The sequence below is a fragment of the Diceros bicornis genome, chromosome 38, assembly GCF_020826845.1.
Source record: "Diceros bicornis minor isolate mBicDic1 chromosome 38, mDicBic1.mat.cur, whole genome shotgun sequence".
Classification (NCBI taxonomy): Eukaryota; Metazoa; Chordata; class Mammalia; order Perissodactyla; family Rhinocerotidae; genus Diceros; species Diceros bicornis.
The window spans coordinates 10,409,710-10,428,431 of record NC_080777.1 but is presented as its reverse complement, the minus strand read 5'-3'; the positions used below and the strand labels follow the sequence as shown (position 1 = coordinate 10,428,431).

Below are 18,722 nucleotides of genomic sequence, written 5' to 3'. Positions count from 1 at the left end.
ATATTCTCTAAGATTGTTTCCAGTGCTTGCAATGTCTGAGATTGTTCCATCTCTTTGATTTTAATATTTTCAATGGGCTTAGAGTCCCTAATGGACATGTAAATAAAGCATGAAATTTAGAACATATGCATCTTTCATTTAAACAGATTAATACAAAGTGCGTTCTAGAACGTAAGCTCCATGAAGTTAGGGACCCTGTTGGTCTCATTCACAGCTATACCAGAACTTAGATAAATATTTTTTTAAGAGTGAGTACATGTATCTTAGAAATGTGAATGGAGAGGGAAAATAAGAAAGAAAACTTTAGATCTCAAAGAAATTCCAAAATAGGGTTCTAACTATTGGAAGAGTAATAGTTTGAAGTAGGAAGATTGGAAGACTTTTGCATTTTATTTTGTTTTGTTTCCTCAAAGTATAGGACAGCTGTGGAAGATTTTAGTTTAGGAGAGAGTATACATGTAGGAAATCCATTCATTTATTCAGTAAGTATTTAAGTAACCTCTCGGTATTAGTGTAATGGCTATCAAACTTTTTGATCTCATGACCCCTTTGCACTTTCAAAAATTATTAAGAATCCAAAGAGCTTTTGTTTATATGGGTTATATCTGCTATGTACCGTATTGGAATTGAAACTGAGAAATATAAAATTTTTAATTTGTTAATTCATTTAAAAATAACAATAAAAAACCCTTTACATGTTGACATAAATAACCTTTTTTATGAAAAATAATATATTTTCCAAAACAAAAAAAGCTTTGTGAGTTGATGAGCATTGTTTCACACTTTGGCAAATCTCTCTGATGTGTGCCTTAATAGAAGACAGCAGGATTCTCATATCTGCTTCTACAGTCGATCTACTGCAATGTGCTGTTTGGTTGAAATATATGAAATTATGGAGAAAATCTAGCCTTACACAGGTATGGAGTTGGAAAAGGGAGGCCCTCACAGACCCCGTGAAGAGTCTCAGGAACAATCATGTGTCTTCAGACCACACTGTAAGAGCCACTGTACTTGGGAATGGTGAAACATGAGCAATGAATTTTCTTTGTTCATCAAATATTTCTTAAGTGCGTACCATGTGCCAGTAAATAGGAGAAAATAATCTGGTAGGAGTGAAGAGTTTGGCGGTTGAGACTTGAGTTGGAGTTTGGAGTTTCTTTTGACGGCCTGTATACCATATCGGGGGCGGGGGCCAGTACAAAGGATGAGAGGGAATAATAATACAGAGGAGAGCTGATTGAAATACAAGCCAATACTTGTTAAAATGGGTTGCTGCATTGGATCCTAAGAAGCAAAGATAGAGGAGCAGCTCCTCCATCTCAATGCAGGAATAGACTATTTCTAGTACTAGAAGAAGGTATTGATGTCCTATTTTTAGTAAAAGGTGTTGGGGGCTCCTTGACAAGCAAGAAGCAGCCCAGAGTGGAGGCAAGTATGTGGATTCCTGTTGTTAGAGAGGTGAGAGAATCTATAGCTACAGGTTCAGAGAATGTTGCCCAGTGTGACTATGATTCCATTAGGAGGGTGTGATGTGAGTCCGGGAAGGAGCCACCTCCAGACCAGCCACCTGGTGTGCAAGGTGGTCAGCATTCATTGTTAAATCCATGTGTGTTTACAATCTTTCAAATAGATTGCCTTTCTTGACCCTTCCAGGATTCTTCCACGAGGAGAGAGAACAAGTAGAATGTTAAATACATATATTAAGCCTTTGTTTATGTTATGGTGCCTTGTTTCTGATTGCTTTTCCTTTGCTTTTTTTTTCAGACCATCCAGACCTTTCAAGTTACCAAAAAGGTAAAGTAATCTGGATCATCTTATTAAATAATAAACTTACTTGCATGCTTTTCTGCTTCTAGTATTTTCTCCACATTTTGCTGCTGTTTCCACCTTCCTCGCTCGTATTTTTGTGAAGGAAAAATAAATTTCCCTTGAGTTGACTGCTTGAGGAATCCTGTATCTCCAAAAGTGATTTTAATCTCAAGGTAGATTTTATGCCTTTAAATTCTATTTGCGTTTAATCATTTATATTTGCCTAATTATTTTGCATTCCTTCCTGTAATGGATTGGCTTCTTGGTGTCTTACTCATTGAGGAGAGAGACACTGTTCTGCTTGAATTCATGGCAGTTTATTTCAGATGGGTTGTCTGTGTTTCTTTCTAAAAACTTGTTACCATAGTAAGATGGAGGTATTCTTGTAGGTAGAAATTTTTAAGTTTTATCTTTTCAGTAGAGAAGCAAAATTTTAAATGGATAAGAGTTTCTGAATAAAAGCATTGTCTCATCATATGTCCTTGTACATTGTGGTTCCAGATATAATAATGTTACACCTTAAGGAACTCTTAAGTGATCTTTGAAATTCACTTACTAAAGAAGCGCAGATGCTGATAACTCTGAAGCCTGCCTCAGGAGGGTTATTATCTCTTCGGAGTAAAATTACTACACAAATTTTAATCAGTAAATTCCTCTTCCAATTTTAAAAAATTATTTTTTTAAAATTGTGGTAAATATATAGATGGCATAAAATTTACCATTTTAACCATTTTGGAGTGTACAGTTTTGTGGCATTAAGTACATTCACATTATTATGCAACCATCACCACACTCCATCTCCAGAACTTTTTTCTTCTTGCAAAACTGAAGCTCTGTAACCATTAAACAATAACTCCTCATTCCTCCCTCCTCCCAGCCCCTGGCAACCACCACTCTACTTTCTGTCTCTGTAAATTTGACTACCATAGATACCTCATATAAGTGGAATCATACAGTATGTATCCTTTTGTGACTGGCTGATTTTACTTAGCATAATGTCCTCAAGTTCATCCATATTATAGCATGTATCAGAATTTCCTTCCTTTTTAAGACTAATATACCATTGACGACACTGGGTTTATCTATTTTTGAAAAAATTTATGGAAAAAGGTGAAGGGAAGAGGTTATGTAAGTAAATATGGCGTATTAAGAAAATGAATTTCCATTTTCTAGAAATAATGAGATCTTCTCAAATGACTACAAATTTTGCGTTTTGGAAATATTCGTATATATTTTTTCTCTGTTAATAGATTGATATTTTTAAAAGTCTTAATTTCTTCTTTTCAGTATATACACACATAAATACAACTTCTTCAAAAAAGCCTTTCCTGATTCCCCTTTCCCACCCTAACTGGAGTAATCTCTTCCGTCGTTGAAGTCACAAGACATTTTATATGTATTCTTCTAAAAACACATCTCTTTTTGCCTGATTTTGTAGGTATTTGTGTACCTGTCTGATTTTCTAAATTAGGCTCTAAGTTCCTTGAGGGCAAGATCCACGCCTGCCGCTTTTATATTCCCAGAATGTCCTACACCTTTACCATGTAATGCTCTTTGTCCAATGAATTTATTGCTTCACAAGGAAGAATGAGTTCTGTATCCTGTTTTCTTTTGTGAAATTTCTCAAGCTTCAGTCCTTCCTCCCACTAAATTGATAGTTGATGCCACTGGAAAAGTTATTAATCATCACGTTTTGAAATGCTTACCCTTAAAGGACATGAGGAATAAGGAAGATTTACAGGGAAATAGAAAGGAAGAAACCGAGGAAGAAGAGATTTCTAGAAAGAAAGGGCTAGCTAAAAGGGTTAAATATTGCTCAGGTCAGGGAAGATGAAAACCAAGACTAGCTGATTTTGGCCGTTTCAGAAGAGTCATGAGAACAAAAGCCAGACTACAGGGGGTTAAGGATTGGGTGTTTGGTCAGGACAAGGAGGCCTCAGGTCCTGGGCACTCACACTCTCTGAAGCAGGGATCTCTGCTCGGGAGGGAAGGGGAGAAAGAAGAGAGTTTCCAGAAAGGCAGCAAAGGGCAAAGGAAGAAACCCTTGTAAGCTGAAAGAGGAAAATTTACTGTGGAGGGTCTTATTATAATACGCATGGCCCATTTAAAACAGGCCCCCACGTAATGTCGTAATGTCGCTTGAGCATTAGTTAGCCCTGTAAGACACTTAGTTTATTTGTTTTAACAGTTATTTCTGATCTTTTTCCAGAGTAAACCCAAATAATAAGGTGGCTGGGAATCTATGAGTATATTTGAGGGACTTCCCATTGGATACTCATGAAAATTCCTGCATGGCGGTAACAACCTAGACCAGGTGCCAGGGAGCGTGCCCACTAACTCAGATCCACACTTCACCTACGAACAACACATTTCATTCACCCGCTACTTCTGTTTCCTCATCCTATAAAAGGAGGATGCATCCTTCAGATCTGTGTACTATTTGGGACTTAATCTATTGAGAGGATGGTGGGAACTTTTGCACAGCAGTGCTCAGGATAGAGCTGCAGGCCTTAACCTAGGCAGCTGGTACAGCAGTAGGGCCTCAGGGAAAACTGGCACCTGGTTATTCCGTGGAAAATGACTGCCTGCTGTAACCCAGGTGTTACAGAGGCGGGTTGCATTTACAATTATGTTGTGGTGCTGCCTAAAGATTTCCAACATTAGAGCAGGCAGATGAAAGACAAGTATTATATGATATGCAGGAGAACATATTATAATAAAAGGAGAGGTCCTTTTGAAAATTCTTCTCATGCACATGTGGTTCACTTTTTAAAAAAAATAATGTGCAAGTGCTTTATTCTTTAAGCTTGGTTAGAATATATACCGTGAACCCAGACTCACCAAGAGTGGAATTAACGAAAAAATATAACAGTGAAATTTATAGGCCATTTTTAATTTCCTTTACTTCTCCAATTTTCCTGCTTTATTAGATTTTTATCTTTATATTACAACCATTGTCTGGGTTTCATATTGTATATGAAAATTTTGTTTCCCATGTGGTGCCCAGAGCTGTACAATATCTTAGCATAGATAGTAAGAAGAGCAGAAATATCCTCAGCAATATTGTGGTATTTTGGAGAAACACTAGTCTGAATAACTTGACTCAGAATAGTTGGGGCTTTCCCCCATGGAGCTTTATGTACTCAGGACGGTGATTCCATTTCTTAAGTGTGAGCAGTTGTCTCTAGGAAAGGTTAGCACGTGAAACATCTGCTGTGTGAGGAAGTGGAATTGTAATATAGTAAGGGTAAATGTGTTTGGAAGAAATGTGCTGAAATCACTAATGCCATAACGTTTCCATATGTAGTCAATGCACATATGTGGTATATAGCAGTGCTGTCAAATCAAAACCAAATGTTTTCAAAGGGAAGAAAAGCAATTATTGAATGAGGTTTTTAAGGTTGCTGTGCATGTGTGTGCAGATTTTTCAAGAAAACAAAACAAAAAGTCATTATATGGGTAAATTAAACCACAGCATGAAAACGAAGCAATTGGGGCCCACTGCCCTCTATTGATAACGCGTTTGTAGGTAAAAATGCATAACTTCTGGTTCATTTGAAAGAAAATTGATCCCTTTAAAGTAAAGTATAATGAGTAATTTTGTCAGCCTGGGGCCATTTTCATTTCACAGGGCTGATATTTTAAAGGTCTAAAATGTAAAGGACTCTAAGTCTGAGGCAATGAAGAGAAAGTCTCAAATGTGCTATTGACAAAGGACTTTATTGCTTCAAAACCAGTTACTTTCATCTTAGTTTGCATTTGGTGGAGGAGGAAATAAAGTGTAGAGAATATAAGCATTGGGTGTGTTCTAGAAACAAGCAAAAGCTTCTGACCACTTGGTGTTTGCATTTGAACAAGCACAATCAGCGTATTGTGATTTATATGTTTTCATTACATTCAGAATTATTCTTAAAAGGTTATTTCATCTTATCTAGCATAATTTTTCCTTAATGAGTTTTTAAATCAGAATTTGCAGTCTAGTGACTAATGTTCAAACTTGAGGTCCTACAGATGTAGGTGATTTTGCGTAGAGAAGTTAACTATTACTGTGGCTTAGGAATTTAGTTTTTAAATGTGAATTTTGGGAAGCCTACATTTGTGGCAAGTTGACTTATTCCTGATGTCTTTTGTTTCTCTGGTGTTTGAAGCAAGAGATAGTATCACAGTGGTTAAGAAGCCAGACAATAGAAGCAGACTACCTGAGTTCCTAGCTTTGTGACTTTGAATAAGTTATTTGACCTCTCTGTGCCTCAGTTTCATCTCATAAAGTTGTTGTGAGAATTAAATGAGATGGTAATCTATATAAAACATAAGAGCAACTGATACTCCTCATAAGTGCAAACTATTATGCTTTATTTTCCTAAAATTGCTTTTAAAAGAACAATGAAATATGCCTGTGCAAGTGCTCCCTTAAAGCATAATTGTGTTATATTTTAATTTCCGTATTAAAATTTAATTTTAAATATCGTCACAAAGCCAGATCTATGAAGTTGAGAGATCAGAATATATTTCTTTTTCAGAATAACATTTAGAGCCACCAGCTTTATTTAAACTGCCAGCATGATTTTGAAGAAACAACTCACAAATATATGAGTAAGAAGCCTATTTCAAATGAGCCTGAAATAGCCATCACAGCAGCCAACTGAGCGAACATTGTTGAGAATCTGAGAGTAACTGTCCACAGTTAAATGTTTTTTTTTCTTCTTATAAAAATTCAAGAAACCTGAAGTTGGCAGAATGTATTTAATTTAATTAATTAATTTATTTTGGTGAGGAAGGTTTGCCCTGAGCTAACATCGTTGGCAATCTTCCTCTTTTTTTTTTTTCGCTTGAGGCAGGTTAGCACTGAGCTAACATCTGTGCCCATCTTCCTCTATTTTGTATGTGGGATGCCTCCACAGCATGGCTGACAAGTGGAGCAGGTCCACGCCTGGGATCCGAACCTGTGAACCTGGGCTGCCGAGTCGGAGCACACGGAACTTTCACCACTCTGCCATGGAACCGGCCCCCAGAATATATTTTAAATTTTAGAAAAGATCAGTTTAGTCAATTTCTATTGGGCACCCAGTTCATATCAGGGTCTGGAAGGGTCAAGATAGTAAGGCATGGTCCAGGACCTTGTGGAAGGGACACAGATACAGGTCTTTCAAAGATGGTTGAATGAGGATGTGAAAGGGCATCTGAAAGAAGGGGCTTGACGGTGGGATTTGGTAACAGAGAGGAGTCTCCGAGATGTAGTAAGAGACTACAGCTAGGCTATAGTTGTTGGAGAGTGAAGGGGTGGTAGGTACGTGGGTGTTTGTTCATTTAGTCAGTGGATAGTTACTGATCACCTTTTAAAAGGTACTGTTCTAGAGGCTGATACTGCACTAAATAAGTGAATAGAACAAAAATCTCTGCCCTCATGGAACTCCCAGTCTAATGGTTATATTCATTATAGTTTTAGGTAAAAGAAAAGTTAGAGGTTTATCGGAAGTGTTTTGATAATTCTTAAGATTTACAGTACATGAACCCGTTTATAGACTGAGTTCTTTTTCAAGAACTGATAGAGTAAAACTATGGAGAAAGGGAATAACTGGAGAAACAAAAGTTCTGGAAGAGAGGCAAGGAGGATGGATCCTCTGTTAAATTTGTTTTCTTTCCACTTAGGAAGTGTGGATTTTAGATCTTCCCTTTCCCAGGCGCACATGTAGATATAAATTGTTATTTGTGAGAAATGGACATTATTCTGACTCTCAGTAGCCTGTGGCACGTGACCACTGCTACTTTATCACAAAAGTGAGAGGACAATGGTCTTGTAATTTTCTGCTACAATTCCATGTAAGTACTTAGTCTCATTAGATCTTTTATTGATAAGTACCTGTACTTGATCTGAAATATCAGGATTCAACAAATTGCTGTCTTAGGTAGCAAAAAATGCTACATTGCTTCTAAGAGGCCTTCTTTGTAATTTCTCCCTGCTCCTGCAGTTATGCGGCCCTGATAGCCGACTGGCCCGTGGTGGTCTTGGGCATGTGCACTGTGTTCATCGGGGTCTGTGCCTTGGTTGGAGTCATCGTGCCAGAGCTCCCTGACTTCTCTGATCCATTGCTGGTAAGGACAACGGAGCCAGTAGAATCTGTTTCTCTATTTTCTTTAGCCCCAAATCATCTCAAACAATTAAGTATTTTAATACATGCTGCGTTCTGTTATTTAGTATCCCATTTCTTTTACAAACTTCTCAAGCCATCAGTAAGTATACAATTCTCTTTCTGAAATGTGAGGACATGTTTTATCTGTATTCTCAGGTTCTCAAAAGGTCAAGGAACTTGTTTACCATCAAAAATCTGGAAATTTTGCTTCTTGGTCCCCATGTTTATGCTATGGGGACCATAGCAATGAACTGGAGAATCTGCATACTATAAAAACATTTTCATGAAGTCTTTAAGACTGAATGTCTCTTTTTCCCCAAAGAAGATAAAGGAATTTCAGTATTACTAAGAGGTAGCAGGGTCTGTTTTTAGTAAATGTTCCTCTGGAGTGGAAAAATGGGGAAAATGTGAGCAAGGATAACACTATACTCTTTGCAAAACTGTAACATGCATAACATAATTTGACCATAATTTTTATAACATAAAAAATAAGTATTTACTAAATGCTTAGGTATGAATTTGAAAGAGAAGCTTCTGATAAGTTTTTTTCTTCTTTCCTGAGACATGTAACATACCAAGGAATCATAGTGTTTTGTCACAGTAAATAGGTGATCATTATTATGTCAAATCATCTTGTTTTAATTTAGTTCACCTCTGGAGTATCTGTGAGGAATGTCTATATTTTCTGTTGAAAGCTATACATCACTTGACATTGCTTTCCCGAGCTGTTGTAGCTATACTTAGCCTGCAATGAAGTACACTAATGGGTATTTGTAATATTCTGCCTTAGGGTTTTGAACCACGAGGGACTGCAATAGGCCAGAGACTGGTCACTTGGAATAACATGGTGAAAAATACAGGCTACAAAGCAACATTAGCAAATTATCCCTTTAAATATGCAGATGAACAAGCCAAAAGGTAATCATTTATTAACTTTTAGACAAAACATTGCTTAGTGAATTCCACTTTTAAACAGTGCCTGAGCAAAAAGATTAAATGTAAAATGTGTCTCGAAATCTTTGCCACTGAATTGGTTTAAATTGTGATTGTCTTTTAAGATTTAATTGTATTAGGATGAAAAAGTGAGGATTTGGGGGTTTTTTTCTTTTTCAAAAGTGAAAAAATTAATGTTGGTTGCTTAGATTAAATCTTTCCGACTTAATATCAAGTGCTAAATAGGTCGTGATTTTGAGGATGTCCTGTTATGATAAGCTCGTCGGCCTTGAAATAGCTGGTACTTTATTGAAGAACAAATTGTTGTTCCATTTCAGCCATCGGGATGATAGATGGTCAGATGATCATTATGAAAGAGAGAAAAGAGAAGTTGACTGGAACTTCCACAAGGACAGCTTTTTCTGTGATGTTCCAAGTGAGTGGCATCAATGATGAACAAACCCCTCAGTGGTTTCCTAGCCCTTGAGTTTGAACATGATTATAATGTATACTGATAAGAGTATATGACTAGTCACACAGCTTTGCTGTTTCTATTGTGCTAAAAGAGATTTTGAGCTTAATGAACTTGTAATTTTACTTCGCTAGATCAGTCAACCACTAATCTGAATTTATTTACCTGTAATAAAAATTAATGAAAAGAAATGATTGCATTATGTTGAGTTTTAAAGACGATATAAATTTAATAAAATTCTTGACCTTGCTCAAAATTTTGTCATTTTTAAAATTCCTTTTACTATTTTTTAAATATTCTAGATCAAGTAACAGGTACATATTTCTAGATTGAACCCTGAAATAATCTACTGTATTCAAAAATATATTTTTTAAATTTTGATTCATTCAAAAAGCATGTATCTTAAACTTTGATTCATTCAAAAAGCATATATTAATTCGTCAAAAAGCTTCTATGTGCCTGCTTATCTTTAGGCATTAGAGATAGGGAGATGGACAAAATAAAGTCCAGAGGTCCAAAGCTTGAATCCTCGGGGACCTAGCTCATCCTATGGATGAGTGAAGTTAGCGGTTGTCAGACAGAAGGAAGTGATGGTGGTTGTGCAGCACTAAAAAGCACCTGCCCTCTGGAAAGAAATCAGTGGCTCCTTAGCTACAGCAGAATGTGGCCTTGAAAAAAATGAGGACCCAAATATTGTAGGGGCTTTTCAGAGGTCAGGAATCCAGATTTTAATATGGAATCATCAGATCTCTAAATGTTGGCAGCAAATTCACTAAACAAAATCTGCAGTAGCCCAGAGTCAGCCTAATCACTCTGCAGCTGCCAGGGAAGGAGTACATGGCCTAGAGGAAATACACATAAACCTGTGAGTCATTGATTAGCTCTCGTGATTAGGAACGAGGAATTGTGGGTAATTACAATTTCTGATTGAGTGAATATTAACATTAAAGCTCTTTTGGTTTCAGCTTTTTTTGTTGTTGTTGAAAATTCTTCTAAAATGTGTATTTTCCTATCTTATTACACTAGCACATCTGATTGGATCTTTGATGTTTCTAGATCTTACCAAGCCTCAGGATCTTGATTTTGAACACTGTTTCACTACATAGTAATAGAGAGAGAGAAAGTAGGAGATTTGGAAGAGTCTTTAACTGATCCCAGGAAGCAATGCAAGTTTCTTTTTCTGTCTCTTAAAAAACGTTCTAGAAAAGTTGAACTCTAGTTAGTTGCATGTTCAGGCTACTTGATTTCTCTCCAAGTGTTACTATATGTTGCTTAAGCAACATCTGTTTAGTTAATATCTTAACTAGGAAGAACATCAGCAAATTCATGAAATATAGTCTTGTTTATATTTCAGTAGTCAACACTCAGTATTGGTCTCAAAAGTAATAGACTCTGCCTGACTAAAGACGTTACCAGCTCTATGAGAATGAAATGTTGCATTTTCCACAAGGCTTATTTTGGTCTTCAAAATCAGTCAACATAAGAAAATAGCCATTTGATGAAGATAAGAGTTTTTTGAAAAAAACTTCATGATCGTGAATAAAAGCTCATGTAATAAAGCTTTATTCATAAATTTGCAAACTGATTGTTTTTGTTAACACACTTAGGCATTTTAGATAATGTAAAACTAATCTACTTTGTTTTAGTTGGTTCATATCAAGTTTTTTTTTTATGACAGAGGAAGCAGAAACAGTACTTATTGAGCACCTGTTTTTCATTGTCTCGTTTAATTTTCCCACCTATTCAAGATAGGTGTTGCTGTCTCCATTTCACGGATGAGGAACCAAGGCTCAGAGAAGTTGTTAGTTGCCTAAAATCACCTAGCTAGTTAATGACAGAACGAGGTCACACCCAGTTCTAACTCCAAAGACCGTGCTCTTTCCAATATATAACACAGCCTCCCTTATTCAGAAACGTATTTTGTATCAATGTGATTTTCAAAGTATTTTTTCTAGACTCTGGTGTACCAGAGAGACCATGTACTCAACATATGGAGTATGCCTATGATCCTGGCCAGCATTCTGTACTAAGTTTACTCTTTTTAGTGCTTATGAATTGATCACCTGCCGTCTTTCCTCTCTAGTTAGCTGCCAAAGAAAACATCCTTAATAATCTATTCGATAATCCCTAGTCCATGATTCTTTGATTTTATATACCATCATGGTGATGTGTTGTGAAATTAAGAGGAAGGCATTCAATTCATTTCCTGCTGAAAGTTCTTATGGATTGTTCTTCCTAAGTATAGTCTGATCAGAAGTAGATTTCTTATATAACTCCTATGATTTTTAAGATATAATGAGTAGACAAAGGCTTTGAGCTGGGGCAATATTATAGCATTCCTTTTTTTTTTTTACATTTTTTCCTGGAATTTATCAACAGAAAAGATTCCCTGCTGCTAATGAATTGTCCATTTGGTTTCCCAGTTTGAATTGTTTCTGAATGCTGAGTCTCATGAAATAAATGAATAATTTATAAACCTTTCTCTTTTCTTTTTTCATACCACTAGGTGACCGATATTCCAGAGTAGTGTTTACTTCAGCTGGAGGGGAGACATTATGGAATTTACCTGCAATTAAATCGATGTGCAATGTAGATAATTCAAGGGTATGTAAGTAAGACTGAAATACAATTAGCACAAATAAGGGTATATTTTTGAAACTCCTTTTACTGCTGACACCGTTGTCTGATCAGATGAAAGTACTTAAGTGGCTTACCTACTGAGGAATAAACACCAGCAAACCAGCTTTGCTTTCTTTCAGATCCCAGGATCAAAGTGTCTCTGTGTTTCCCCACCTTTAAAACATACCATCTTCCTTAATAAAGAACTCTTTTTCTTTCCCATTCATGTTCTCGGTCCATGATAGTCTTTTGTATTATTTCACAATCTGTTTTCTTTCAGGATAATAGTTAAGACTTTTTTCCTCTTTTGTTGTATTTTCTCTTTCCTACTCTGGTTTCATTGTTCACTACCTTTCCCCCTGAGGCAATTGTCAGCATCTTAATTATGCGGTGAAATGCCTGCCTCTCTGGCAATCAATGGGTCATTTGGGCCGCTGACCTCGAAGGAAAATTTAGGTCACAGGCTGGGAAAGGGGACATCAAAGGGCATAAATACAGTATCTATGTAAATGGCCAGAGTAATCCAACCCAGATTGCCTTGAACTCTAAACACCTGGCTGCTTTAAAAGACAGAGGGGTGCAGGAGGACAAGCGTTTCCTCTCTCAGTCTTCTCTCCAGCTAAAACGATGTCAGCACAGCAAACGTCAACTCAGCCTCTGGGCTTGCAGAGCTGTCAATTTCACATGTTCAGAAGTAGTTTCTCCAAGTAGACACTGCTGTCTCGTGTCGCTAGTGGACCTGTCCAAGCACAGTAACCAGGCAGAAAAGGAACTCCTTGTATTCTCAGCGTAACTCCAAAATGTAAAAGCCTTGGTTAGTTGAAAATCTGATCACATGCCCTGCTAAGAGCTAGCCTGAGTCCAGTGCAGTCACCTGTTCCACCGACAGGAATGGAATAGGAGGTACAAAGGACTCTGAGGTCACCCAGGCCAGCAGTCTCATTGTGCTGATTAAGTACCTTCCAAGAGCTAAGTGGCTTACCCAGGTCACCTAGTTAGTTGTTCCCCGATCTCCTGACTTGACTCCATTCTTCACTCTGAGAGGCTGTTTACATGTTTTGAAAATAACTCTCCCACTGATTGGGCTATCAGGATTTTCTGTGAGCGCCATCTTTTCTCTGTCCACCTCCAAACAGACCGAAGTCACAAACCATCCCTAAACAGACCAAAGTTTCTTAATCAGTGGTCAATTTTTATTTGCCATATTTTCTTCTCTTCTACCGCTATCATTCATTATTTCTCCTTGTCATGGGTCACGACCCTTCTTATATAGAAAGTTAACTCTAAAGTAGTAAATGTGTAGAGTCTTGCTATGTGCAAGCTTTATGCTAGGTACTTACATCTCTCACAGTGGGCCTGTGACCTTGGAATAACACCTTTTAACAGATGAGAAGTTAGCTTAGAGAAGTTAAGCCAGCCCGGTTACTTTATAATGACACCTTGGATGAGAACAGCTCATTAACTTCTCTTCCTCTTGGTCCTCGTTATTCTACCTTTATGGTTGATCTCTAGACCTTCCCACCCCTGAGGATTCTGAAGTGACTGAATTCACGCAATTGATTAATAATACCTGATGTTTACTGAGTATTGTTGATATTTGTCAGGCCGTGTTCTAAACACTTTAATGAATTATTTAATCCTCATGACAGTGTTACGAATTAAGTGCTATTATTTTGCCCATTTTATAGAGGAGGAAGGTTCACACAGGTGGTAAGTGGCAGATGCAGGATTTGAACCCAGCCAAGTCTGGCTCCAGAGTCTGTGCCTTTACCCATCATCATGCTTTATGCTTCCATAATGCAGAAGATTCCCCCCGCCATTTTTGTTTTGTCTTGTCATACTGTATTTGCCATTTCCCACTCAAATGAACCTTAGAGTCATCATAGACTAAGAATAAGTACCTTTTTTCTAAAAAGAGCTAGCAATTGATTCTGTGAGCACATATGAAACTCTTAATGGACTCAAGGACTCAAAAGCCAGTAAGCGGTACTGTGCCATTATAGCTTTCATAAGTGACCACAGTATATTATTTTATACATACATATCAGATGATACAAGTCAGCATCAATAGGTAGCTCACAAAAAGGCATACAGAAAAGATAAGATAAATAAGTTGAATGAATTACACGAAGGGAAAATAACAAAGCCAAGGATGAGATTTAACATACAGTAATGAGTATTCCATAATGTACGTTTGCTGGTGGTGAACTGTGGACTTGTCTCTAACCCCCACTGGCAGCCATAGCAAAAAAGAATTCACCATCGGTGACAAAAGTCGTATAAATAGGGTAACAAATTTGTTTGTTAGAAGAAACTGAGCTTTCTCCTTCATACTAAAGAGAGAACCATTCCCCACAGGCTGCATTAAAGAAGTGTGATGTTGTATACAAAGTACTTAACAGCATGTTTACAAGAGGTACAGTGTTGAGGCTTAGCTGGTTTGTAAACCATATCTCAGGTAGGTTGGTACACAGTTCACATTTCAGATTATTAGTGTACCTTTTTCAAGTCTCTCAACTCAAGACCCTTTTAGGATTTTATGGGGGTTTGAGCAAACTGTGTCCCAAGGCTACTTAGCCGTCTTTTCCTTTTTTCCCCCCTCAAATCCTAGCAATTGTACTTAAGCACTTGATTCTTAACAATGCTCAAGTTGAGTGGGATACACACCAAATGATACAGAGCAGAAGAGCTTCGTTGTCGGTGGATTGACTGCAGAAAACGTCTGGTAATCAGTGTAATATCTCAATGAGACCGGATGTTTCAGTTGTCGCCTGCCTGTGTTTACAACACATTGAGTTCCCACTCCAGATTCCATTTAAATTACATGCCACTTACCCTCGTGATTCAGACAGGCATTGCTTTCCCAAGGGAACAGCTTCTGTTTCTGATGCTCTTGTCTACCTCCTAACAGAAAGGCTTGTTTTCTTAGACTCTTTCGACTTCCCGATCTTCTTCATCACTTTTTCTATCCTTTGACATCCTACAGGACGCACTGGCAGATAGTCACGAGTAACCAGAAGTGTGTTTCTCTAATCTTGACTGCTGGAAACCGTTTAGTCTGTTCTTAGTCTTTGCACATTGTAGAAGTTGGAGCTCAGAGGAGTCAGTTTGTAAAAGGGGTTTGAAATTTTGTGCCAAAGACCCTGTTTACTAGGGTAGCTTTTGTGGACAGCTGGAACCCTCCTGAAGCTTAGAGGATCCCAGAAATGTGCTTCCTAATGCTTGTTTTAAAGAGGACTGTGGAGGTCTTGCTTTTTCTTTTCTCTCTAGGCTGCCCTAAACTTTTAATACGTGAGGAACTTGGTCACATGGGGAAGGAGAGTCCAGCAGTTCGTTGCACCTGGTATTAAGGGCTTAATTTTCTTCCCTGTATTCTTTTCTTATCCTCTCAACATATCTCCAACTTGGCCAACAGTTCTAAAAGCTAAGGTATCATTTAAAGCTCTGCTGGTTTCTTCTTTTTCTCTCTTCTTCCTGTACCCCCTATTTTAAGCCAACTCCACCCCTGCTACTATCTAACTAGTGAAGGGTACAAAGACATGTTGTAACCACATAAGCAAAATGACTCCCTAAAACATCCAGTTTGTGAATACCTAGAATTAAAAGGGCCGTATTCCTCATGAGAGTTAAAAAAAATTGCTCTCACTAACTCTGTTCTTATTTTTATACACTTCAAAGATTTTGAAATCATTCCTGTGAATCCCTTGCTCAAAATTTGGCAAAAATATAGCTGCCTTCTCCATGAAGACATAGCAGCTTGCCAATCTCTTTAAGCCTCACAGTATAATGTATGTCTCTGTATTTAACTATCTCAGTCACAAACTACTAAGTTAGAGCTACTACCCCACCACACTTACAGACTTGTGCACTCCCTTCTGCAGGTTCGCATAGACCCTGACACATAATATGCTCCTTCTTGTGTTGAATTATAATTATTGGTATTCTTGTCTGATTTCCCTGCCTCACTGTGAGCAGCTCGAGGGCAAGGACCACTGTGCCTTATTCATCTTGTGTAGGTGCTCAATAAATATTTTTTTGTTTTGAATGGATGGATGGATGGGAACATATGGGCTTACTCCCAGAAAGCCTAGACAATTCCTCGCGTTCCATCCCTTTCAATTCAGGACACTGGCGTCCAATTCAGGGTCAAGAGTGCCAGTCACAATGTCTTTTCTCTCTCCTTATTTCTTACCCTGTAGAAGAGTCTTACAAAACTATTTTGCAAAGGTTGTACATCAGCCAGCATCACCTTTGAGTTTGAGGATTGGTTCTCCAGAGGCTCACCAGCGTTTATTTTTGATAGCAGCCATCAAAGTAGTATTTGGTCTGTGTTTATCATGTCCAACTTTTTAATCTTTGGTCAAATACACACATTAAAAAACCCTGCTATTATGTGGAAAGGTTATTCAAGGACAGAATTCTGTGCTTTCTTTCCCAGTTTGAGCTGGCACCCCTATTTCCTTTATCTTTGGCATTTGGTTGTTTCAGCAAATACAGATACGTTCTTTTCCAGCTGATAGTGGATTTCATAATGGATACAATTCATTTTCTTCCATCTGAAAACTGTCAGGCATTGGGGTCATATTGGCTTTCTTTCAGTTCACCAGGCTGACCCCAGGGGCTTGCATGTTATTTCTTTTTGGGGTAAAAGTGGTTATCTGCCATGAAAACCAGGAAGATGCTATTTCAGGTTTTCCTGTTATTTATTAGGTGGTTCAGTTTCCCTTGAGTTAGCGTATGTGAATATTTTTACCTAGAAACAATGAAATATTGATTATAGTATTTTATGAAATGTCAAGTAATTTTTGCTCTTTAAAAATTAAGCCTTTGCTGAAATCAATGTTATTTTAGTACACTTGAATAATAACCCTTTTGGCTCATTTTTCTTTACCCCCAATAGAGTTTCTTTAAAAAAACACGACTTTTTATTATGGAAACTTTGAAACATATGCAAAAGTAGCATAGTAGAATAATCCCCACAGGCAGGCCACCCAACTTCAACAATTCCCATACACGGCCAATCTTGTTTCATCCACACCTCGCCTCCACAGGATTAGTCCAGGAAAGTGTCTTGATAGCCAGGGCTTAGTGAGTTATGAGTAACGTGGTTCTTGGCTAAGTCTAAGTTCCAAAGAAATGATTTGTGCCAACTTCTCCTCTACTTTGAGAAGATATTTCAATGCATGATTGATAAAGCCTACTTTAATAAAGGTGAAGGGTGGTTTTAATCCTATTTGAAAAAAAAATACTCACGCCCTTCTTGACTTTGGAGTTTCTTCCCTGGAAGCGCCTTTGGTAAATAAAGATGAGGGAAAGTGATAGGAGTGGGTGGTCCTTTGCTCTGGTCCTTCCAAAGAGAAGTCTCTGGACAGGCTCAAGAGAAGGGGAATATTTCTTATTCTCATCGTCAAGGAAGAGGGGCCATTCATGTAATTTACAGATGTTTAAGGCAATGGAATTCTGTAGGCTTCACTACCATCTTAGCAATGCCAGGTTTGGTATTGGCACAATTTTTCAGTTTTCTATAACAAGAACAGCCACAAGAAGAAAAGCTTTCTCCAGAAATAGTGTTCTAAATGAAATACTGTCCACATTAAATCCAGAATTGTCATACTTGCTAATATGCAGCAGCCCCCTGTTTACCAAAAGAGAAAGTTCCCCAAAAAGTACTTTAGCCAACTTGAATAAACTTTTTTTTTTTTTTCTGTGAGGAAGATCAGCCCTGAGCTAACATCTGATGCCAATCCTCCTCTTTTTTCTGAGGAAGATTGGCCCTGGGCTAACATCCGTGCCCATCTTCCTCTACTTTATATGAGACGCCGCCACAGCATGGCTCGACAAGCAGTGCGTCGGTGCACGCCAGGATCCGAACTGCCGAACCCTGGGCCGCCACAGCAGAGCACGCACACTTAACTGCTTGTGCCACCGGGCCAGCCCCTTGAATAAACTTTTAAGGATATGGAAGAAATAATTAAATTCCTACTTACGTATTTATTTTATTGATTGTATATATTTATTTAAAATCAGATTACATAGTATTTTAATTTAGGAGCATTGCCGTTTTCTACTCATATTTCAGGAAACAATTTTATTCCATGTCTTTCATGTATCTTTTGACATCTGTGCTTCTGGTATCACCTGAGTTGCTTTTTGATTCACTGACAGTTTTCTAGGGAAATCATCTTTGCCTCCAACTAAATTGATTGAAACATAGTACCTTTGTTGCCAAAAATTTTATGCTGATTACCGGAAGTTTTAGGCAAAGCCACAATTGTGTTTCTTAAATCAATTGGACAATTGTTCTCTTAGTTAATCCTGTAGGTGTACATACATAAACCTCATAGCCTGTCCATTTTATTGCTTTTTAAAGTGGCTTAGAAAAGCCTTGTTTACTAAAGAGGTGCTAATTTTGTCTCCTTTTTTGAAACCAAACTAGCATTGATTGAAGTTATTTCACACTTGTGTGTCATCCGCTAACAGTAGTTTGTTGTTCAAAAAGCCTATCGAGGACTCTGCAATGTAAGAGAGCTTTGGGGGGAAATCTCACCTTGTATTCAAACTGATGCCTAACTTAAGAGGAGGATGATGATGTAACTTTGATAACTTTCCCTGTCCCTCAAGGCCACTTAATTCAGACCCTTCAGTGAGCTGATTTTTTTTTTTTTTTTTTTTTTGTGAGGAAGGTCAGCCCTGAGCTAACATCTGTGCTAATCCTCCTCTTTTTGCTGAGGAAAATCGGCTCTGAGCTAACATCTATT

General features: G+C 37.7%; 1 protein-coding gene across 2 annotated transcripts in view; it reads left to right on the top strand.

Annotated features, from left to right (window-relative positions):
* Nucleotides 1–18,722, top strand: part of DISP1 (dispatched RND transporter family member 1) — a 211,049-nt gene that overhangs the window by 182,075 nt on the left and 10,252 nt on the right. For both annotated transcript variants that reach the window (XM_058533649.1, XM_058533650.1), the window contains exons 3-7: nt 1,765–1,794; nt 7,779–7,902; nt 8,731–8,858; nt 9,212–9,309; nt 11,852–11,949. In XM_058533649.1, the coding sequence (XP_058389632.1) occupies nt 1,765–1,794; nt 7,779–7,902; nt 8,731–8,858; nt 9,212–9,309; nt 11,852–11,949 (478 nt within the window). The remainder of the gene's footprint in view (nt 1–1,764; nt 1,795–7,778; nt 7,903–8,730; nt 8,859–9,211; nt 9,310–11,851; nt 11,950–18,722) is intronic.